Source organism: Corvus cornix, chromosome 22 (assembly GCF_000738735.6).
Source record: "Corvus cornix cornix isolate S_Up_H32 chromosome 22, ASM73873v5, whole genome shotgun sequence".
NCBI lineage: Eukaryota > Metazoa > Chordata > Aves > Passeriformes > Corvidae > Corvus > Corvus cornix.
Genome location: NC_046351.1, coordinates 1,965,892 through 1,988,611, shown reverse-complemented (window position 1 = coordinate 1,988,611; position 22,720 = coordinate 1,965,892). Strand labels below are relative to the sequence as shown.

The 22,720-nt window shown below is 51.2% G+C and overlaps 2 protein-coding genes across 2 annotated transcripts in view; one reads left to right on the top strand and one right to left on the bottom strand.

Moving 5' to 3' along the window:
* The window catches only part of LOC120411134 (lysyl oxidase homolog 2-like), a 39,560-nt gene extending 28,084 nt beyond the window's left edge, over positions 1-11,476 (top strand). The window contains 5 exon segments of the mRNA XM_039564157.1: positions 49-340; positions 5,637-5,752; positions 7,201-7,337; positions 8,485-8,596; positions 10,463-11,476. Of these exon segments, the coding sequence (XP_039420091.1) occupies positions 49-340; positions 5,637-5,752; positions 7,201-7,337; positions 8,485-8,596; positions 10,463-10,542 (737 nt within the window). The 3' untranslated portion in view covers positions 10,543-11,476.
* A 604-nt stretch (positions 11,477-12,080) lies between these two features.
* On the bottom strand, positions 12,081-21,051 carry R3HCC1 (R3H domain and coiled-coil containing 1). The gene is given in 9 exon segments (XM_039564368.1): positions 12,081-12,476; positions 13,999-14,094; positions 14,787-14,857; positions 17,300-17,472; positions 17,716-18,798; positions 18,801-18,843; positions 19,413-19,550; positions 20,416-20,543; positions 20,971-21,051. Coding segments are annotated over 8 exon segments (1,848 nt in total). The 5' UTR covers positions 20,511-20,543; positions 20,971-21,051; the 3' UTR covers positions 12,081-12,327.
* Between the last annotated feature and the right edge of the window lie 1,669 nt (positions 21,052-22,720).

The following is a 22,720-nucleotide window of genomic DNA, read 5'->3' as shown; positions in this document are numbered from 1 at the left end:
AAACCCATTTGCACAGCGCATCCTCCACCTCCAGCAGCCACTTTTGAGGTGGCTTTATTGAATTTATTGAATTTAAACCTTTCTTCCCTGCTCCAGCCGCCCCTGACCTGGTGCTGAACGCGGAGCTGGTGGAGCAGACGGCCTACCTGGAGGACAGGCCCATGTTCCTGCTGCAGTGTGCCCTGGAGGAGAACTGCCTGGCCAGCTCTGCCCACAACACCTCGCTGACCTCGGGCTACCGGCGCCTGCTGCGCTTCTCCTCCCAGATCCACAACAACGGCCAGTCCGACTTCAGGCCCAAGAACGGCCGCCACGCCTGGGTGTGGCACGACTGCCACCGGTGGGTGCCACACACGGGGCTTGGTGGCCCCGGGGCAGGGATGAGACACTTCAGTTCTGCCCCGGATTGCACCTCGGTTTGCTGGCTGTAGGCAGCACTCCCTGAATTTTGGGATTAAATTTGCTGGTTGTAAGCAGCATTCCCTGAATTTTGGGATGGTTTGCTGGCTGTAAGCAGCATTCCCTGAATTTTGGGATTAAAGGCACCTTGGTTTGCTGGTTGTAAGCAGAATTCCCTGAATTTTGGGATTAAAGGCACCTCGGTTTGCTGGCTGTAAGCAGCATTCCCTGAATTTTGGGATTAAAGGCACCTTGGTTTGCTGGCTGTAAGCAGCATTCCCTGAATTTTGGGATTAAGTTTGATGGTTGTAAGCAGCATTCCCTGAATTTTGGGATTAAAGGCACCTCGGTTTGCTGGTTGTAAGCAGCACTCCCTGAATTTTGGGATTGTTTGCTGGCTGTAAGAAGCATTCCCTGAATTTTGGGATTAAAGGCACCTTGGTTTGCTGGCTGTAAGCAGCATTCCCTGAATTTGGGATTAATTTGCTGGCTGTAAGCAGCATTCCTTGAATTTTGGGATTAATTTTGCTGGTTGTAAGCAGCACTTTCTGAATTTTGGGATTGTTTGCTGGCTGTAAGCAGCATTCCCTGAATTTTGGGATTAAAGGTACCTTGGTTTGCTGGTTGTAAGCAGAATTCCCTGAATTTTGGGATTAAAGGCACCTCGGTTTGCTGGCTGTAAGCAGCATTCCCTGAATTTTGGGATTAAAGGCACCTTGGTTTGCTGGCTGTAAGCAGCATTCCCTGAATTTTGGGATTAAGTTTGATGGTTGTAAGCAGCATTCCCTGAATTTTGGGATTAAAGGCACCTCGGTTTGCTGGTTGTAAGCAGCACTCCCTGAATTTTGGGATTGTTTGCTGGCTGTAAGCAGCATTCCCTGAATTTTGGGATTAAAGGCACCTTGGTTTGCTGGCTGTAAGCAGCATTCCCTGAATTTTGGGATTAAGTTTGATGGTTGTAAGCAGCATTCCTTGAATTTTGGGATTAATTTTGCTGGTTGTAAGCAGCACTTTCTGAATTTTGGGATTGTTTGCTGGCTGTAAGCAGCATTCCCTGAATTTTGGGATTAAAGGTACCTTGGTTTGCTGGTTGTAAGCAGAATTCCCTGAATTTTGGGATTAAAGGCACCTCGGTTTGCTGGCTGTAAGCAGCATTCCCTGAATTTTGGGATTAAGTTTGATGGTTGTAAGCAGCATTCCCTGAATTTTGGGATTAAAGGCACCTCGGTTTGCTGGTTGTAAGCAGCACTCCCTGAATTTTGGGATTGTTTGCTGGCTGTAAGAAGCATTCCCTGAATTTTGGGATTAAAGGCACCTCGGTTTGCTGGCTGTAAGCAGCATTCCCTGAATTTTGGGATTAAATTTGCTGGCTGTAAGCAGCATTCCTTGAATTTTGGGATTAATTTTGCTGGTTGTAAGCAGCACTTTCTGAATTTTGGGATTGTTTGCTGGCTGTAAGCAGCATTCCCTGAATTTTGGGATTAAAGGTACCTCGGTTTGCTGGTTGTAAGCAGAATTCCCTGAATTTTGGGATTAAAGGCACCTCGGTTTGCTGGTTGTAAGCAGCATTCCCTGAATTTGGGATTAAGTTTGCTGGCTGTAAACAGCATTCCCTGAATTTTGGGATTACAAACACTCGCTCCCCAAGGGAAAATCAGGGGCCCGTGACCACAGTCTGGAGATTAAAGTCTCAACATTCCATGTCCAGCTAATCCCAGATAGGCCCAGCCCAGCTGATGTTGTTGACAGAGTTGTCACATTCCCAAAGCACAGCATCCCTCTTTGGAGCTGGCTGTAAGCAGCACTCGCTGGATTTGGGATTAAACTGTGTCATTTGTGGGGTTTCTGCAGGAATTAGGGCCGGGCCTGCAGCCTGTGCCCGGGGCTGGAGTGGGGGAATTCCCTGGGTCTGAAACAGCCACTGGCACTGGAGAGGAGGGAAAGGAGAGGAATTCTTTCTGTCTGAGCTGTGGGAAAGGCAAGATGGGGGTTTGAGGGGAGATTTTGGGGCGTGGGGGAAGGTGGGGTTGTGGGGAATTAGAGATGGAGCAGCTCTGCCGGGTGGAAAGGCTGAGGGAATTGGGAATGCTCAGCCTGGAGCAGGGAAGGCTCCAGGGAAGGCTCCCAGTGCCTGAAGGGGCTCCAGGAGAGCTGGAGAGGGACTTGGGATAAGGGAGGGAGGGACAGGACCCAGGGAATGGCTTCCCACTGTCACCTCTGACAGCAGAGAAACTGCCTTAATCCAGTGGGAATTACAGCTAAAAAAACAGGGATATGGGCAAGAAAAGTGTGGAGCTTCCCTTTGGAGACGTGTGTGTGCATGTCCCACCCCTGGAAGTGCCCAAGGAGACGCTGGACAGGGATGGGAGCAATGGATGTGCAGCAATTCCCCACCCTCTGATGCCACCTTTTATTGGGAAGGGAAATTGCACTGGGCTGGGCAGCAGCATTAGAGGAAATAAATGGGATATTGGGATATTGGGAAGGAATTCCTCCATATGAGGAGGGGAGGGGCTGGATGGAATTCCCAGAGGAGCACCTGGATCCCTGGAAGTGTCCAAGGCCAAGCTGGAGCAACCTGGGATAGTGGGAGGTGTTCCAGGTGGCAGGGGGTGGATGGGATGGGATTTAAATCCTTCCAACTCATTCCAACCCATTCCTTGATTTTGTGACACCTGGGAACGCTGCACCCACCACATGCAGAAAAATGCAGCCACCTGAGCAGTTTCTCACCTGGAAAAGGACCCCAAAATGCTGGAATTCTGCATTTTCCATCCATCTCAACCCCACTAAAACTGTCAGTGGCTGGGAGGTGTTTTGTGCTTATTTTTTTATAGAAATTCACCCCATAAATGCATCGTTTTTCAAGGAATTCAGACAGTTTTGGGTAAACCAAGGGAGGAAAGGGAGCTGGAAGCCATCCAGGTGCTCTGGTGTGAAAGGAGGGCTGGTACAAGGTGGATTTTGCTCTATTTTGGGGGGAAAGGGAATGAAATAAGTCCATGCACAGCTCCTGTCCTATTTTAAAAACTGGGGAAACCACCAGAGTGGTAAATTTTAAATCTAAAAGTCCTTTCTAATCTTCCCAAAGAGCTGAGTGAGGTGAAAAAGGGGGGAACTCGGAGCAATTTTGGACACCGTGGAAGTGAGGTGGCATGGGAAAGGGTGAGGAGGAGGCCAGCAGCCATCTGTGCTCCAACCTGGATCCCATTTGGACAGACAGGGATGAACTCAATCCCTCTTCAATCTTTCCAGGCTGTGAACAGGGAGTGTAAACAGCCCTGGAGTGACTCAGACATAGCTCAGAAACTGAGTCAGGCTTGAGAAGCTCAAACTCATCAAATTCGGGGATTTGAGCCAAATCTGCCTCAGATCAACAGCCCGGCCTTGGCCTTGGGGCTCAGCTTTGCCTCCTGCCCCGGGAGCTCCTGTTTGCTTGGATTTGGATGTGGAAGTAGAATAAAAATGGGAAAGACCCTGAGCAGGGAGTGCGAAATGATTTCATTCTGGCAGGTGGCAATTTGTGGATTTGGGGGGTTTTTTTAGTGAAGGGAAAAGCAGGGAAAATTTCCTCCCCTTCCCTCCTTGCTCCTCCCCTATCTGTAAATCCATGAGCAGTGGTGGGGAGTGGAAGTGTTTAAGCCTTGATTATTTTTCCAGCTGGGAAGGAGAGGATTTATGCCCCATTTTCTCCTTTTTAAAAAAAAAAAAAAAAAATTAAAGGCAATTGGTTCTCAATTAGGCCCTGTCTGGGCCTCATTCTGAGCTGAGCTTTGCAGATGGGCCCAGCTGGGTGTCAGTGCAGGGTTCCAGGGCTGGGATAGGCATTCCCAGAGCTGGGATAGACATTCCCAAAGCTGGGATAGGCATCCCTATAGCTGGGATAGACATTGCCAGAGCTGGGATACCCATTCCCATATCTAGGGCAGACATTCCCAAAGCTGGGATAGGCATTCCCAGAGCTGGGATAGGCATCCCTATAGCTGGGATAGGCATCCCTATAGCTGGGATAGACATTCCCAGAGCTGGGATACCCATTCCCATATCTAGGGCAGACATTCCCAAAGCTGGGATACCATTCCCATATCTAGGACGGACATTCCCAAAGCTGGGATAGGCATTCCCATATCTAGGGCAGACATTCCCAAAGCTGGGATACCATTCCCAGAGCTGGGGGTGACACTGAGTGATTTAAGGTTCCCCCTCCGGTTGTTTCCCTGTTCCCTCACGCTCTGGGTTTGCTCCCAATTCCAAGGCCGGGCTCAAATCCAAGGTGTTGCATCAGCATAACCTGCCCTGCTGTGCCCAGCCCTGACCACGTGGAGCCACAGCTGGGCTTTAATCCGGTATTTCCAGCTCATTCCTGCTCTGCCAATCCCATGGAGTCCAAGCTCAGCTTAATTCTCTGCTGAGCCAGCAGTGGGGCATAAAAACCCCAATGTCCCCCGAGTCCAACGTCACCCAAACCCTGCTGGGTCTGACTTTGCTAATCCGGGATCTAAACGCAGACTCTGGGCTCGCTCCTGGCTTTTGCTGTGCCCAGCAGTGCTGGAATGTTCCCCAGGCTGGGCTGACACCGACACTTCCCAGTTTAAAACCAGGAAAGGTCTCCTGTGTGAGAGTCCAGCTCTGAGCAAGGTGAGAGAGAAGCTGGTCCAGAATGCTGATAAATTCACATTCTGCTGCTGAAAAAAAATTTAATACATTATAATTAATTAATTAATAATATTGATTGGTTGATGGATTGATTTAAAAATTAATAAATAAAAGCAGCTGGTCTGGGCACACCCAGCTCTGTGGGGAATATTCCTGGGAATGATGGGGCTGCTCCAAGGGATGACCTAGGGGATTTTTTTCCCCCTTCCTGCCACTGTAAAACACTGTGATCCCACAAAAGCTGGAGCAGGACTCTTCCCTGGAACAGCTTTAGCACTTTATAAATGTCCCAGGCCAGGCTGGACGGGGCTTGGAGCGACCTGGGATAGGGGGAGGTGTCCCTGCCATGGACAGGGCTGGAATGGGATGATCCTTAAATCCCTCCCCATCCAACCAGTCTGGGATTCCATGTAAATAAACACCCAGGAGGCAGCAGAATGGGTGATGGAGCCACCCAGGATTATCCCCAGGGAATATTTCCTGGCTGGATTTCTCGCACTCCTGCAGCTCCACTCGGCCCCTCAGGCCTGGTAATGAAAGGGTTTTCCCTCGGGATAACTGTCCCTGTGTGCGCCCCACAGGCACTACCACAGCATGGAGGTGTTCACCCACTACGACCTCCTGAACCTCAACGGCACCAAGGTGGCCGAGGGACACAAGGCCAGCTTCTGCCTGGAGGACACGGAATGCGAAGCAGGTCTGTGCCAGAGCGCCGTGTCCCGGGAATTCCCTCCTCTTCCCAAGCAAGGGATGACAGCTGCCAAGGGCTGAATGTGGCCTGGCAGGAGCCAGGAACCAGTCCTGGGAGGATGGGTGGGATGGAGGGATGGAGGGATGGATGGAGGGGATGGATGGATGGAGGGATGGATGGATGGAGGGATGGATGGATGGATGGAAGGAGGGAGGGAGGGATGGATGGAGGGATGGAGGGAGGGATGGAGGGAGGGATGGATGGATGGAAGGAGGGAGGGAGGGATGGATGGAGGGATGGAGGGAGGGATGGAGGGAGGGATGGATGGATGGAGGGATGGAGGGAGGGAGGGATGGATGGATGGAAGGAGGGAGGGAGGGATGGATGGAGGGATGGATGGATGGATGGATGGATGGATGGATGGATGGATGGATGGATGGAGGGAGGGATGAAGGGAGGGGTGGAGGGAGGGATGGATGGGGGGATGGATGGATGGGATGGATGGGATGGGATGGGATGGGATGGGATGGGATGGGATGGGATGGATGGAGGGAATAGATCAATGGGACAGACAGATGGAAGGATGGATGGAATGGAATGGGATGGGATGGATAGACGGACAGAGGATGGATGGAATGGGATGGGATGGAATGGATCGATAGGATGGATGGAGGGAGGGATGGATGGACGGATGGATGGATGGATAAAGGACGGATGGATGGATGGATGGATGGAGGGATGGATAAAGGACGGATGGATGGATGGGAGGATGGATGGATGGGATGGGATGGAATGGAGGGATGGGATGGATGGATGGATGGATGGGTGGATGGATGGGTGGAGGGATGGATGGAGGAATGGCATGGATGGGATGGATGGATGGGATGGGATGGGACGGGATGGATGGAGGGATGGATGGAGGGATGGATGGATGGATGGATGAATTGGATGAATGGGATGGGGTGGACGGGTGGATGGATGGATGGATGGGATGGATGGATGGATGGATGGATGGAGGGATGGATGGATGGAGGGATGGATGGAGGGATGGATGGAGGGATGGATGGATGGAGGGATGGATGGAGGGATGGAATAGATCGATGGGACAGACAGATGGAATGAGATGTACAGACGGATGGATGAATGGAATGGAACGGACAGACAGATGGACGGATGGACGGATGGGAACCCCAAGGTCCCCGGTTCTCTTTTCCACCCTCAGCTCCCTCCATCCCAACTCTGAGCTGCTCCAAAACCCCAACTGTGCATTTTCTGCTCCCTGCCAAGCGAGGAATCCCAGAAGCCTCCAGCGCACGGGGTTGGAAGGGGGCAGCTCCTTAAACCTCCCCCTCACCACCACACCAGGACCTTAGCACTGCCCATGGGGAACAGCCAGGAATTTTCTGGGAATCCAGCTGTGGATTTAACACTTTTTGCCTTTAACTCTCATTTAGATGTGCAGAAACAGTACGAATGTGCCAATTTTGGGGAGCAGGGGATCACTGTTGGCTGCTGGGACGTTTATCGGCACGACATCGACTGCCAGTGGATCGACATCACCGACGTCCCGCCCGGGGATTACCTCTTCCAGGTGGGAAAAACAGCATTTGTGACACTTGTCCTGCTTTTATCCTACCAGTTTTATCAAGAATTTACCAAATCAGTTGATTTGACACTTCCCACTTCTGTTTCTAAAGGGATTCTATTCCCAGATGCCTAAAAGGTAAAGGATTATCCAGCAGGATTACAAACACTCGCTCCCAAGGGAAAAATCAGGGCCCGTGACCACAGTCTGGAGATTAAAGTCTCAACATTCCATGTCCAGCTAATCCCAGATAGGCCCAGCCCAGCTGATGTTGTTGACAGAGTTGTCACATTCCCAAAGCACAGCATCCCTCTTTGGAGCTGGCTGTAAGCAGCACTCGCTGGATTTTGGGATTAAACTGTGCCATTTGTGGGGTTTCTGCAGGAATTAGGGCCGGGCCTGCAGCCTGTGCCCGGGGCTGGAGTGGGGGAATTCCCTGGGTCTGAAACAGCCACTGGCACTGGAGAGGAGGGAAAGGAGAGGAATTCTTTCTGTCTGAGCTGTGGGAAAGGCAAGATGGGGGTTTGAGGGGAGATTTTGGGGCGTGGGGGAAGGTGGGGTTGTGGGGAATTAGAGATGGAGCAGCTCTGCCGGGTGGAAAGGCTGAGGGAATTGGGAATGCTCAGCCTGGAGCAGGGAAGGCTCCAGGGAAGGCTCCCAGTGCCTGAAGGGGCTCCAGGAGAGCTGGAGAGGGACTTGGGATAAGGGAGGGAGGGACAGGACCCAGGGAATGGCTTCCCATTGGAAAAGGGGAGATATGGATGGGATATTGGGAAGGAATTCCTGGCTGGGAGGGTGGGGAGGGGCTGGGATGGAATTCCCAGAGCAGCTGGGGCTGCCCCTGGATCCCTGGAAGTGTCCCAAGGCCAGGCTGGAGCAGCCTGGGACAGTGGGAGGTGTCCCTGGACATGGCAGGGGTGGCACTGATGGGCTTTGAGGTCCCTTCCAACCCAAACCATTCCAGGATTCCCTGACTGAGCCTTTATTCCCTGATCTGCCTTTATCCAAGTCATTGCTCTCTCTTTGCAAAACAATTTGTATTTTTATTTTCTGCTAAAAAAACCCCAAACCCTGCTGTAAAAAACAACTGATTGTGTATCCTGCCAAATCCCCCTTTCCATAACCCCATTCCCTGTCCTTCCATCCCTCCCAGGTCGTGATCAACCCCAACTACGAGGTGGCAGAGTCGGATTATTCCAACAACATCATGAAATGCCGGAGCCGCTACGACGGGCAGCGCATCTGGATGTACAACTGCCACATAGGTGAGGGCTGCTGCCATGGGAGTCCTCCAAGAGGGACAGGGATGCTCCAAGGGTTCCTCTCAGACAAGGAATTGCATGTTTTCCCCTCATGAAAAGCTCTGGTGCAATCCCAGTGCCGGAATAAGCGCCTCGGGAAACTCCTCCTTCCCAAAATTAAATTATTTTGCCAAGCTGGGAACTCTTCAGATCACAAAGCTGCTCTTGGAAAACGAAGCAGTGGGAAAGAGCCCTCTGTGCCTGGCAGGAATTAAAATGCCCCTGGAATGTCAGGGAAAACGCAGTTTTCTTGGAAAAATGTAGAATATTACCATTTGGCGTCTTCTTTAGGTCATGGAAATATCGAAGCCAATTTAATTTAAATTTGGCTTAGTCCATTGTCAAAACCCTTTAAAATGGAATTAACTTGGGGACTTTTAAGGACTGCTTTTACCACAGACAGTGAATTAACACAACTCCCTGCCCAGCTCCAAACACAACCAGCTTGGAAAATTCCCTCCTTCAAGGAACGTTTTTTCCTGGAAAAACAACAACAACAAAATCCACGTAACCACTGATTTTTCTCATTATTTTGTTGGGATTTTAGCAGAAAGTTCTCATCTTGTGTGTCACATTTCAGATGTGACCTAGCTGAGAGAAGTGAAGCCCATTGGGATGGGCTCTGCAGCTGAGCTTGGAAATATTTCCAGTTCAAAATCAAGGTTTTAGCTCTCATTGTGTCCTAATTAGAGAGAAATTAGGGTTTGGTGCTGGTTCAGAGCACGCCGAGCCCTCGCACCCTCACAGGCCTTGTTAGGCCTCACTTCATTTTTCAGCACCAAACCAGTGACATTTGGGTACTTGAGTCTTGCAAATCCACAAAAGACTAATCCAGCTCTCCTGGGGACTCCTGCTCGTGCCACTTAGGCTAAGATTTAATTAAAGCTTAATTTAATTAACCCCAAACCTTTGAGGCCTTCATTTCCAGGGCGCTGGTTCCACCCAGTCCCGGTGTTCCCAGGTGTTTTCCCTGGACTCTCCCAGTGTTCCCAAGCATTTTTCCTGGCCTCTCCCGGTGTTCCCAGGTGTTTTCCCTGGGCTCTCCTGGTATTCCCAAGTGGTTTTCCCTCTTCCTGCTCACCCTGTGCTCTCCTGGTATTCCTGAGTGTTTTCCCTGGGCTCTCCCTGTGTTCCCAAATGCTTTTCCCTTCTCCTGCTCTCACCCTGTGCTCTCCTGGTATTCCAAAGTGTTTTCCCTGTGCTCTCCCAGTGTTCCCAAGTGTTTTTCCCCCTTCCTGCTCACCCTGTGCTCTCCCTGTGTTCCCAAATGCTTTTCCCTTCTCCTGCTCTCCTGGTGTTCCCAATTGTTTTCCCTGGGCTCTCCCGGTGGGTGTTCCCAAGTGTTTTCCTTGGCTCTCCCTGTGTTCCCAAGTGTTTTTCCCTCTTCCTGCTCACCCTGTGCTCTCCTGGTGTTCCCAAGTGTTTTCCCTGTGCTCTCCCTGTGTTCCCAAATGCTTTTCCCTTCTCTTGCTCTCACCCTGTGCTCTCCCAGTGTTCCCAAGTGTTTTCCCTGTGCTCTCCTGGTGTTCCCAGGTGTTTTTCCTGGGCTCTCCCACTGTTCCCGAATGTTTTCCCTGGGCTCTCCCGGTGTTCCCAAATGCTTTTCTCTTCTCCTGCTCTCACCCTGTGCTCTCCTGGTATTCCCAAGTGTTTTCCCTGGGCTCTCCCGGCGTTCCCGAGCGTTTTTCCCTCTTCCTGCTCACCCTGTGTTCCTGAGTGTTTTCCCTGGGCTCTCCCAGTGTTCCCAGGTGTTTTCCCTGGGCTCTCCCGGTGTTCCCGAGTATTTTTCCCTGCTCCTGCTCACCCCGTGCTCTCCTGTGGCCTCTCCAGGTGGCTCCTTCAGCGAGGAGACGGAGCAGAAGTTCGACCACTTCAGGGGACTCACAAATAACAACGTGTCCGCCCGGTAGAATTCCCACTAATTTAAGGAAGCCAGGACTCCTGCTCCGGCCCTTCCCGAACCACTGCACCCCCAGGAAATCGAGCCTCAATCAAACTCTGAACTTCAGGGGAATCCTTCCCTGAAGAAGCCTCTCCCTCCCCGGTTTAGGTGCTCAGGCCACCCCTCGGTGCCTCCTGCAATTCCAGCCCCGCTCCTGGCGGGAGCTTCCAGCTCCCCTCGGCTCCGGCTCTTCACCATTCCAAGGATTTCTCCCGCACTTTGCAGCACCACCTTTCCTCACAGGCGAGCACCCCTCGCCTCGGGTTGGGTGCCAGCCACCTAAAAGTGCCTTTTCCCTTCATTTCCAAGGAATTATTTGGGAATTTCCAGCTCTTTTCCACTCTCACCGCCTCCGTTTGTGCTGCCGCTTCCTGCACTCGGCTCCTCCTCAGCACCGACTCCAGTTCAGCAAGGAAATACAAGGAAAGGGAACAAAAAGAAGGAAAAAAGGAGCAGCTTTTTGTGAGCAGAACAGCGTAAAGCTGAATTTAATAAGTGAAACGCTTGGATCCAACAGCTCCGGAGGGGAGCAAAGGCAGAACATGGAATTTCCCACGGAATCAGAGCTCCCTGAAGCCACCCCTCAGCACCCAGAACTCGGCAGATTCCCGGGGATGAGGCCTCAGGGCTGGGAATTCCCATCCCGCAGGGATCATCCACCCAACAGATGCTGTGCCCATCCAAAAATCACCTCCCAGCTGGATATTCCATCTTTTCCTAAAGGATGAATCAGGCAGGGTGTTGTAGCCTCGTGCACCTTGCAGAGGGAATTCCTGGCTCTCATCCCCAGGGATCTGCTCCTGTGGGAATTCCCAGTGGTGCTCCCTACGCTCCTCTGTTTGTTTGAGGATGCTTTTTTTTTTTTTGCCACAGAGCTCCAGCCACAGCTCATCCCATAAAAACCTTTTCCCTGGGGAAAAAAAAAAAAAATCACTTTAGAAGCCTTTGGGGTATTTCTTCTCACAATTCCTGGAAGTTTGGGGGTTTCCCCTCTTTTTCCACGTCCTGGATTTCCAGCTGATTCCGCAGGGGATTAAAACTGGCTGCAAACTTCCCCAAAACCCCACCTCACAGGGATGGTGTGAGGCTTAAAAATGCAGAAATATTTGGAATATTTGTCATTTCTCCAGTGGCCCAGAGGGCAGCTGGAAAAGGGCTTTAACCTCCTGGCAACTGGGAAACTCCAGTTTTCCCTCAGAATTCCAGACTGGAGCACGAGCAGAGCCTGGGATGGGGGTGGAAGCTCATCTTAAACAGGCAAAGTCTGGTTTTCCTTCCCTACCGAGCAGATCCCCAACTTTCCCCACCACCAGGGCAAGGTCAGGCTCTTTAAACTCCATAAATAAGGAGAAAAATCCCTAAAACTTGCATTCCCTGCCTGTCAGTTTCCTGGGATCTCTGAACAGCAACATTACAACAAACATGGAACAGATTTTTTAACTCCTGCCCTTGCTTAAGACTTGAATTTTGGCCAAAAAACTCCAATTCCCCTCCTCTTAATTCCTATTTTTTTTTTTCTGGCAAAACAGAGCAGGAATAAGGAATAAAGACAACAATCTGCTGCCCCAGATGCTTTCAAACACCCAACAAAGAATTCCAGCACCTCCCAAGGCTCCGGAAAAAAAACCTCCTTGAACAAGAAACTTCCCCCATTCCCAACTTTTCCAAGCTGGTGCTGATTCCATCAAGGATCACCCCCGTGGCACTGACTGCTCTGCGTGTGTTTCACTCCTTTCCTGGGAGCTGAGCCGCGTTATTGCTCCTGATCCAAGGATTCTGGCTGGAAAACTTCCATCCCCGTGGCCTCCTGCTGCCTGTGCTTCCAGCCCAGCGCGTGGGATACGAGCCTCCTGGCCACTGCTGTGTCCGTCTGCGGCCTCTCTTTGCCCAGGTGAAGGAGTTCTAGGGAAAAATGGGAAAAATTGATCCAGCTGGGGATTGGGTAGGGAGCAATTGGTGGCTAAATCCCAAAAATCTGCCCTCTATTCTGCTGTTTGGTTGTTTGATCTGCATCAAATCCTTCGATCCCTGTGAATAAATCGGGGTTGGTTGTTCCTAGGAAGATGCAATTCCACGTTTTCTGGTGGAATTTCCAGAGGGGTTTGGTCGCTGTAAAGCTCCAGGTCTCCTCTGCTGGGATGGAGAACTGTTTCCCATTCTCTTCCAGGAACCATTCCTGGCAAAATTCCCAACATCCCATCCCCGTGAAAAACCCGGGCAATTGATCCGTGCTCCATAAAGCTTGATCCCAACTTAAAACTTCTCAAAACCAGTGCCTAAATCCTTGGAAAACAGCAAGGAAAAGGGGGGAAAAAATAAAAAAATCTGCATTTTAAATAATATCTAAATATTTGGGAAGCCCTTTGGTCAGTGCCCTCCATCTCTTGGATTGCTGCAATTCCATCTGCAAGGAAGAAATCCACCAAAATGTTACCAAGTCCACAAGAATTTGGATTTGGGAATTCATTCGTTCATCCTTTATGAATTTGCAGAGAGTTTTTATCCACACAGCAAGGTGGGGGGAGGGGGCTTTGCTTGTTTTTCCAGGAGTTTCATTGATAAAGTTATTAAAAAATAAATCATTAAAGAGACACTGCCAGCTAATTAAAATCCAGATTTGTGTTTGGGAAAAGATCCATTTAAAGCAGATACCAGGAGAATTTCTGTTGAATTATTGTATTTAATGATTAATTTGAATTTAACCTGATTCACAAGAGTGAATAAATGAAAAAACAGATGAAGGGGAGATGCAAATAAATCCAATTTTTGGCTGTTTCCCTTCAATCCAGCAGTGCTGAAAACTCAGGAATTTGTCACTGTGACAGTGTCCCTTTAAAGCATTGAAATTGGAATTTATTCCCACTGCAGTGAGCTGGAAAATCCCAGGAATTGTTGGTTCAGAGTCTCTGCTGCTGCTGAGGTTCATGGCTTTGCTTTCCTGATCAATCTGATTGAAAAGGCAATGAAACCAATCAATCAATCAATCAATCAGTCAGCTGATGGCAATCAATCAAACGATGTTCATGGCTCAGCTTCACCATTTCTCCTTCCTGAATAAAATTATGCCAACCACAAGGACTGGGTTTGTCTCATTGGGATGGTGCAGGGGGAGAGGGAAGAGAAAATTCCTGGGAGATTTTATGGCTGGGGCCGTGCTTCCAAAAAATCCCAATTCCAGCACAACCCTTCCCTTCCACAGCCCCAAAAGAGCAGCAAATTACACCAAAAAACCCCTAAATCTGAATTTCAGCAGAATTCCAGGCTCCACACCACAGCTCAGTGCCGATAAATCCACAAAAAACCAATCCAGCAGGGAAATAATTGGTCCCGAATAGGGATTTCCTCCTGGTTTTGTCACCTGGACCGACTCAGGAGTGGGAAATCAAAGGAATGTGGGATGAATTTTTGGAGAATCTTGTCTTACTTGGTCTCTGGAGTGCCTTGATCTTGGATTGTTTCGTTGCATGGATCAGGGGCCGGATCTTCAGGCAGGGATAGCGGCGGCCCAGGGCCTGCGACGCTGCAAGGAACAGAAATTGCTGGAATTAACCCCAAAAAGCTCAGAATTCCACTCAGTAATTCGGGCATTTGCTCAGGACTTGGACTAAACCAGCTGGAGTCGTGCTGGGCACCTCGGGAAGAATCCCAAAAAATCCCAAAAAATGTTCTTTTAAAGGAATTTTGTCACTTTTTAGAGAAAATCCACCCCCACCCCCCCCCCCCCCCAAAAAAGAGCAAAACCTGCTGGGATACAGGAGGATGGAAACTCCTCCAGGGCTGGCTCTGACCTGAACTTGGGGTGTTTATCCCCAAAAAAAAAACCAGTTTGCCCAGAGTTTTGGTGCCATCCCACTCCCAAAGTCCCTGGGAGGTGACTGGATGTTTTTAGGAATTTTTTCCAGAAAAAAAATAGGATAAAAGTGAAAAAATAGATGATGATGATTATTATTATCATCATCATCATCTTTAATTCCTAAGAGTGCACAAATCTGCATCCAAGGCAATTCCAACCCAGTTCCCACACCCCACCCCAGGAATTCCAGATTCCCAAAAACCTTCCAGGCTGGAAAGAACCAGGATAAAAAAAGATGGGATGAGCCCTGAGTGCCTCTGGCTGCGGCTCAAGCCCAGCAAAAATCCCACTGCAAACCAGTTCAGGGCACTGGGAAGGGGCTGGGAGCTTTGGGATCCCTCAATCCCAGCCCCAAATACCTGTGGAGAGGCTGGAAAAGATTCCCAGGGCGTGGGTATCGTCCACCCACTGGATTTTGAAGCCGCTCTCGCTGCAAGGAAGGAGAATAATTTTCATGAACATCCACAAAAAGGAAGCCCCAATAAAACCCAGCAGCCCCAGGAGGGATTTTTAGGGTTTTGGGTGCTTTCCAAAGCATTATTCCCATTTTAAATGGGGGCAAAGAGCAGGAAAAGAAGGAACAAAGGACATTAAAAGTGCCCTTTTCAAGGGCACGGTAGAAAATTCCCCCAAAATTCTCCTTTTCCCCTCAAAGCCAACCTCAGTTTCAGGGATATTGTCATTTTTGAAGTGCTTCCCAAACAGCCCCCAAGCTCAGGCACAACAGTAAAATCCAAGGGTTTATGAAGGGTTTCAGGGTGAAAATCCCATCAAGAGTCGGTGGGAAATGGGAATTTGGGAGCAGGAATCCAATCCCTGCTCCACTGGATCCACCCTTCTCCAGCTCTGCTTCACTCCCAGAGCGTGGAAAAACCAATCTGAGGAACACACACAGCAGGCAGGGATGGTTAAAATATGATTTTAAATCCTGATTTCAATGGCATTTTAAAATAGAATTTGTGGGGTTTCATTGAAGGGATCTGTCGAGGGAATGTTCACATCTAATCCAGGAATTATCCCAAGGGATGGAGAGAGGAAAACAGGGAATGGTGCCTTTGACAGGAGCGAGAGGAACTCAGAGCTGGGCCCAGCTCTGCCCTCACTGAAGAATGATTTAAGTTTTATTATTTAAGTTATTTTATATATACTATATATAAATATATTTAAGTATATTAGTATTTATTTAATATTATTAGTAGTATTTATTTAAGTATATTAGTTTTAAATCGTCATTTAAATGTATTTTTAAAGTAGAATTCATGGGGTTTAATTTATGGCAATTTTATATTATATTAGTATTTATTAGTAGTATTTATATTATATTAGTATTTATATTTTATTAGTATTTATTTAATATTAGTAGTAGCATTTATTTAAGTATATTAGTTTTAAATCATCATTTAAATGTATTTTTAAAGTAGAATTCATGGGGTTTAATTTCTGGCATCTTTATATTATATTAGTAGTTGTTATTAGTATTTATTTAATAGTAGTAGTATTTATTTAAGTATATTAGTTTTAAATTGTCATTTAAATGTATTTTTAAAGCAGAATTCACGGGGTTTAATTTATGGCATCTTTATATTATATTAGTAGTTATTTTTAGTATTTGTATTATATTAGTATTTATATTACATTAGTATTTATTTAATATTATTAGTAGTATTTATTTAAGTATATTAGTTTTAAATCGTCATTTAAATGTATTTTTAAAGTAGAATTCATGGGGTTTAATTTATGGCAACTTTATATTATATTAGTATTTATTAGTAGTATTTATATTATATTAATATTTATTTAATATTATTAGTAGTACTTATTCAAGTATATTAGTTTTAAATCGTCATTTAAATGTATTTTTAAAGTAGAATTCGTGGGGTTCAATTTATGGGGTCTTTATATTAGTATTTATTAGTAGTATTTATATTATTATTTATTTAATATTATTAGTAATATTTAAGTATATTAGTTTTAAATCGTCATTTAAATGTATTTTTAAAGTAGAATTCATGGGGTTTAATTTATGGCATCTTTATATTATATTAGTATTTATTAGTGTTTATATTTTATTAGTATTTATTTAATATTAGTAGTAGTATTTAAATATATTAGTTTTAAATCGTCATTTAAATGTATTTTTAAAGTAGAATTCATGGGGTTTAATTTATGGCATCTTTATATATATTAGTATTTATTAGTAGTATTTATATTATATTAGTATTTATTTAAGTATATGAGTTTTAAATCGTCATTTAAATGTATTTTTAAAGTAGAATTCGTGGGGTTTAATTGATGGCATCTGTAGAGGGAATGTTCCTTTTCCAGCTCTGCTTCGCTCCCAGAGAGTGCAAAACTAAATTTCAGGAATCACACACACAAAGCAGGAAGAAAAGAATGATTTGAAACACAGTTGGAAATCCTAATTGAAATGTAATTTAGAATTCATGGGGTTTAACCCAAGGCATCTGCAGAGGGAATGTTCCCATCTAACCCAGGAATTCTCCCAAGAGAGGAGGAGGATGTGGGGAGGAAAACGGGAGAGGAACTCCGAGCTGAGCTTTGTTCTGCTCCTGCCTTTATCCAACCTCATTCCCTGGATTTCCCAGGTAAATCTCATCCCCAGCAGCAGCACTGAGCCCTTTTCCTTGGAAACGCTGATGGAATCACCTCATTCCACTCAGGAACTGACCAAAAAAGCTCCTAAAAAACACCTGGATAAAGCCAGGCTGTGGATAACTGCGGGTGCCAGAGCCCTGGAGTAAAGCTGGGCTTTAAACCAGGCCTAAACTGCAGGAAAAGCTCCTTTGAGGCACACAGAGAGGGGAAGGTGGAACTAAAATCCCCAGTTTTGCTCCCCTGGGGAGTTACTCACTGGAAATCTGAGAATATTTCCATGAGATCCTCGGTTTTCAGGGATGAGGGGAAGTCATAGATCTCGGTCACGTGGCCGAAATCGCCCTCGCTGACCTGGGCGTCGCCGTAGCCGGAATAATCCACGCTGATCCTCTGGATGCTGACGTCCTTCACCGTCAGATTCCCAACGATCTGGGAAGATCCCGACACAAGAATTAAAACCAAACCAACGGAGAGGGTGAGAGGGTTCCATCCCCTCCAAAACAAGGACTAAAAACCCAAACAACGAGCCAGGGGGACGGAGCTTGACCAGCTCCGAGCCCAGTCCTCACCTCGGCCACTCAAACCCCGTCTGCACCACCCAGGAATCCCAGGGATTCTCCTGCCAGGGACCGATTCCTTCCCTTCTTTCCCCAAAATTCCCTCAAGCCTCACCTCTGCCAGGAGCTCCGCTGTGCAGTCGTCCTCGAGGCCGCTCTGCCTTGTCCCCTCTCTGTCACCTGCAGCCAAATCCAGGCCCCTCCACAGCGCCTCGGCCACATCCGAGTGTTCCTTGTCCTCCTCCTCCTCCTCCTCCCTGCCGCGGGAAGCACCCTCCGGAGCCGACGGATCACCACCACCACGGAGCAGCTCAGGAGCAGCCAGAGCCTCACCTGGGCCCTCCCCAAAGCTCTGGAGGGGTTTTTGTTCCACCTGGCCAGAGCTGGGGCTCTCCTGCTCTCGGCTTTCCAGCGTGGAAAAACTCCGGCCTCCCTCGGCATTCCCGGAGTCCTGGTCCCGGGCTGCAGGCGGGGATTTCTTCCTGCTGCTCTCCAGGCTCTGGGCAGCAGCACCTCGGGGTTCCAGCAGCGGAGACTCTGCCACAGCCGGCTCTGTGCAGCTGCCACCGCGGTTTTCCAAAGGGAAGGAGCTTTTCCCACACTCTGCCCCTCCGGCATCCTGGCTGGGTTGGTTTTCCTCTCGAGTTTGGCCCTGGGATTCGCTGCCTTCTGGAACACCAGTGTTGGCACAGCTTGAATCTTGCTCTCCTGCTTCAGGCGGCCGCGTGTCGTCTCCAGAAGGCAGGGAATGGGAACAGTCTTTATCCCGACTTTCCTGCTCACGGGCATCGCTGCTGTTCCCTAAGGATGGCGCGTTTTCATCGCACGGAGGACGCTCGGCGCTGCCTTTGCCTGGAACATTCTCTTCCCCAGGCTCCTGCTGCTTCCCAGGGCTGCCTCCATCCTTGCCCCCCTCCAGCTGGGTGTCCCCGCTGGAATTTTTGGGGCAGTTTTCACCTTCTGGAGCCGCATCCCCGCCCGGCTCCGTGCCGGGGCTCTCCCGCTCCCTCCAATTCGCCTTTTTCCGGATGCCCTTGGGCACGTACAGGGCTTTGTCCGGCTTCTTCCTGGGCGGCCTCGTGATCCTGCCTGAGCCCACGGAGGCCCGGGAGTTGTCCCCATGGATGTCCCCGGGGTGGCGCAGCCGGAGCCCCCGGCCCCCCCGGCCCCAGGGCTGCGCCGGGCGCTGGACCGAGGGGGGTTGGTCCCAGGTTTTTGGTCGCTCGAGGTCTCGTTGGGAAGCCTGGGAATGAGGGGATGGTGGGAGGTGAGCGGGGGAAGCCGAGGGATGCGGCGTTTGCCGGAGGAAAAGGAGGAGAAGCGATGAATCCATAAAGAAGTCGGGACAGAGGGAAAATCCCGCTGTTCTTAGGGTCTGGGAGGTGCCATTGGTCATGGAGACCTTGAACGGGACACGGTGACTTTGTGCTTGATCCAAGGGCTGGAGCCCCTCTGGAGAGAGGCTGGAGGGCTGGGAATGCTCAGTGTGGGGAAGGGAAGGCTCCAGGGCCTGAAGGGGCTCCAGGAGAGCTGGAGAGGGACAGGACACAGGGAATGGCTTCCCACTGCCAGAGGGCAGGGATGGATGGGATATTGGGAAGGAATTCCTGGCTGGGATGGAATTCCCAGAGGAGCTGTGGCTGCCCCTGGATCCCTGGAAGTGCTCAAGGCCAGGCTGGAGCAGCCTGGGACAGTGGGAGGGGTCCCCAGAAGGTGACAAGGGGTGGCACTGGGATGAGTCTCGGGTCCCTCCCAGACCATTCCAGGATTCCGTGAGCCTTGTCCGCTCCAGCCCAACCGGCCCCGCCTCACCTGACGGCCGAGTGACAAATGACCGTCCTCCTCCTCCAGCCCTCTCCCACCGAGAAGCTGCTCAACAATTCCATGTTTTCCACGGTCCGATGGATCAGGTACCTGAGGCGACTGGACAGGGGAGGGAACAGGAGCACCCTGAAAGGACAGAGGGCTCAGCAGGAAGGGATGGGAATGTAGGAAAAATTTAACAACCTCTTCCCCGAGTCATTCCCAGCACGGGACAGAAATCAGAAAAAAGCCCAGCAGGACTTTATGATATTAAAGAGCCCAAATCCCATCCCAGATGTGCAGTCAGACACATTTTACACATAAACTGGAGCGTGGGGAGGCTGGGAATGCCTGACCCCAAGGCCTTGGACTCTCATTCCTGCCTGCATCCATCTGGGAAAGGCTGGGAAGCACCAGCAGAAGGCTGCTGCTGGTCCCCTTCCTCCCAGTGCTCCAGAAACTGGGAATAACACAAGAACGGATCAACAAACCCCACGTTCAATGTCACTGCTGTCACACGGGGTTTGTCCCCGAGCGTTTGACAGCTGCACAGGTGATTTCTTTGCCAAGTATTTTACAAAAAAAAAAAGCACTGAAACAAATATTTAAGGTCACGAGAAGCTGGCAGGGAGCTGAGCCCGGCACTGCCACCCCCGCTCCATCCAGCAGCCTGGGCTTGGCCACCCCAAGGGCTCCAAAGGTCACTGGATCGGGAACAGATCCAGGCGAACCCAGGGTGAGCGGTGGTCAGTGTAAAAGCCACCGATGGCCACAAAACACCGCTTGAAGGAGCGACCAGAGGAGGGGATCCCACACCAACCCCAGGGGATGCTCCGAGCACCTGGAGCTCCATGGCCAGACCCCAAATGCTGCCGCTTTCACCCCAAAAAAATGATGCAAACCACGAGCCAAAAGTCCCAACGCGTCACTGCTGCTCCCATCGCCCAGGGACTGCCCGGGGAAGCAGGGACGGGTCAGCCCCGGCCACCCCCTGCCCGGGCTGGGCACCCACCGGTGATGCTGCCCCTGCACCATGAAGTGCTCCAGCTCCTCCGCGATCCTGCCCACGAACTCATCCTCGGTGGGCGACAGGAAAACGCCATCCATGGAGCGCAGCGCCAGGGTGGCAGCGGGGGGAGCCTGCCGGGGGACAGGGACACGCGTGGAGGGACAGGGACACGCGGGGAGGGACGGCCACAACCCCCCCATGAGTGCCCATCACCCCTGTAAACCTCACCCGCCCCCTCTGCTGCTGCACTGACCCGTCTGCACCCCCTTCCCTGGGCACCCCGATATCCCCTGCCCTGGGCACCCCGATATCCCCTTCCCTGGGCACCCCGGCCCCCACCCCGCTCTCTGCATCCCCCGCACCCCCAGCACCCAGCGCTGCCCCTCCTCCTCCCAGCGCCACGTGCTGCCTCCTGTCCCGTCACCACCCCCATCCATCCCCGAGCCCCCATCGCCCCCATCCCCGCACCCCCGCACCCCCCGCGCCCCCCGCTCCCGCACCCCCGGTGTGCCCCCCAAAGCTCCGGCCGCCCTGTCCGGGGTGCCCCCGCATCCTCACCGCCAGGCCCGGCCGAGCGGCGGATGCCGGTGCGGCGCCTGCGCCTGGTCCCGGCTCCTCCCGCCCGGCCCCGGCTCCTCCCGCTCGGCCCCGGCTCCTCCCGCCCGATCCCGGCTCCTCCCGCCCGATCCCGGCTCCTCCCGCTCGGCCCCGGCTCCTCCCGCCCGATCCCGGCTCCTCCCGCCCGATCCCGGCTCCTCCCGCTCGGCCCCGGCTCCTCCCGCCCGATCCCGGCTCCTCCCGCCCGATCCCGGCTCCTCCCGCCCGATCCCGGCTCCTCCCGCCCGCCCCGGCTCCTCCCGCCCGGCCCGGCTCCTCCCGCCCGATCCCGGCTCCTCCCGCCCGGCCCCGGCTCCTCCCGCCCGGCCCGGCTCCTCCCGCTCGGCCCCGGCTCCTCCCGCCCGATCCCGGCTTGTCCCTCCCGGCTCTGGCTCTCCTTGCTTGATCCCATCTCTTCTCTCCTCGTCCCGGTCGTCCCGCTCGGTCCCGGCTCTTCCCTCCCTGTCCCGATTCTGTCCTTCTCCATCCCGGTTCTTCCTCCCCGTCCCGGTTCTTCCCTCCCTGTCCCGATTCTGTCCTTCTCCATCCTGGTTCTTCCTCCCCGTCCCGGTTCTTCCCTCTCCATCCCGGTTCTTCCTCCCCGTCCCGGTTCTGTCCCTCTCGATCCCGGTTCTTCCCGCCCGTCCCGGCTCCATCCGAGCCATTCCCACGCTGGTGCCAGGAGAGATCCTGGCTCTGCTCTGTCCAAAGCCTCCCGGCCAGAGTTAATCCCCGCTCTCTCCCCCTCCTGAGCGCTCCACAATCACCACCGAGATTGCGGCAGCCGCGCCGGCTTTCTCAAGAGCCTCTGCCGGGCTCCTGCGGGCGCTGGGGACGCTCAGGCAGCCCTGACCCCCGCCTGGAGCTGCTTTCCTGGGAAGCCATCCCGGCCTTTCCCTGAGGAGAGGAGCACCTGAGGTCTCCAATTTGGAAGCAAATCAGGCAAGGCATCACCCCACAGCAGCCGCGTCCCGTTATCCTCCCCTGCGCTCGTTCCCCCCTTTCTCTGCTAAATCCGTTCTTCCTAAAATTCCTGATTTTTTCTTGCTGAAAAATCACTTTAAGGACAGCAGCCATTCCCTATCCCGGGCTGTCCTCCTGCAATTCCAGCTGGGAATGGAGCTGTGGACACAACTCCTCTCTTCCTGCCTGCCCCAGCCTAACACACTAAAATCATGGAATGGTTTGGATTAGGAGGAACCTCACATTTTTCCCGTCTCCCTGCTGACTTCCACGCAGATTTGATGCTTTTCCTCCTTCCCCTCTTTTGCAAATATCTCCTTACTTGTGTTCCTCTGCTCCCCACCCAAAACCCCAGAACCTGTCCCCAGGTCACCCATGGAAAATCCAGAGCTCCTGGAAGTGACCTGGAGGGTTTTTTTGGGATTAGAGGACAGGATCAGGCACAAATCCTGACTCAATCCCTGCTCCGGGATCAGCCCCAGGTAGGAATAATTTCACTCACCTAAGTGTGTAATTTGGGATGAGAGGAGGAGGAGGAGGAGGAAGAGGAAGAAGATGAGGAAGATGCTTCCCGGTGGAATTACAGAGGAAACCTGTGCAGGAAAAGAGGGGGGAAAGCGCCGCATTCTGCAGCCAGGTAAACAAGGGACGTCTGTGCCCAAGCCAGCCCCAGTCACACCAGTTTGGAGCTGTTCCCGTTTCCCAGTCTGCCCGCAGGAATGTCTGTAACACGCAGGGATTTGTTCCA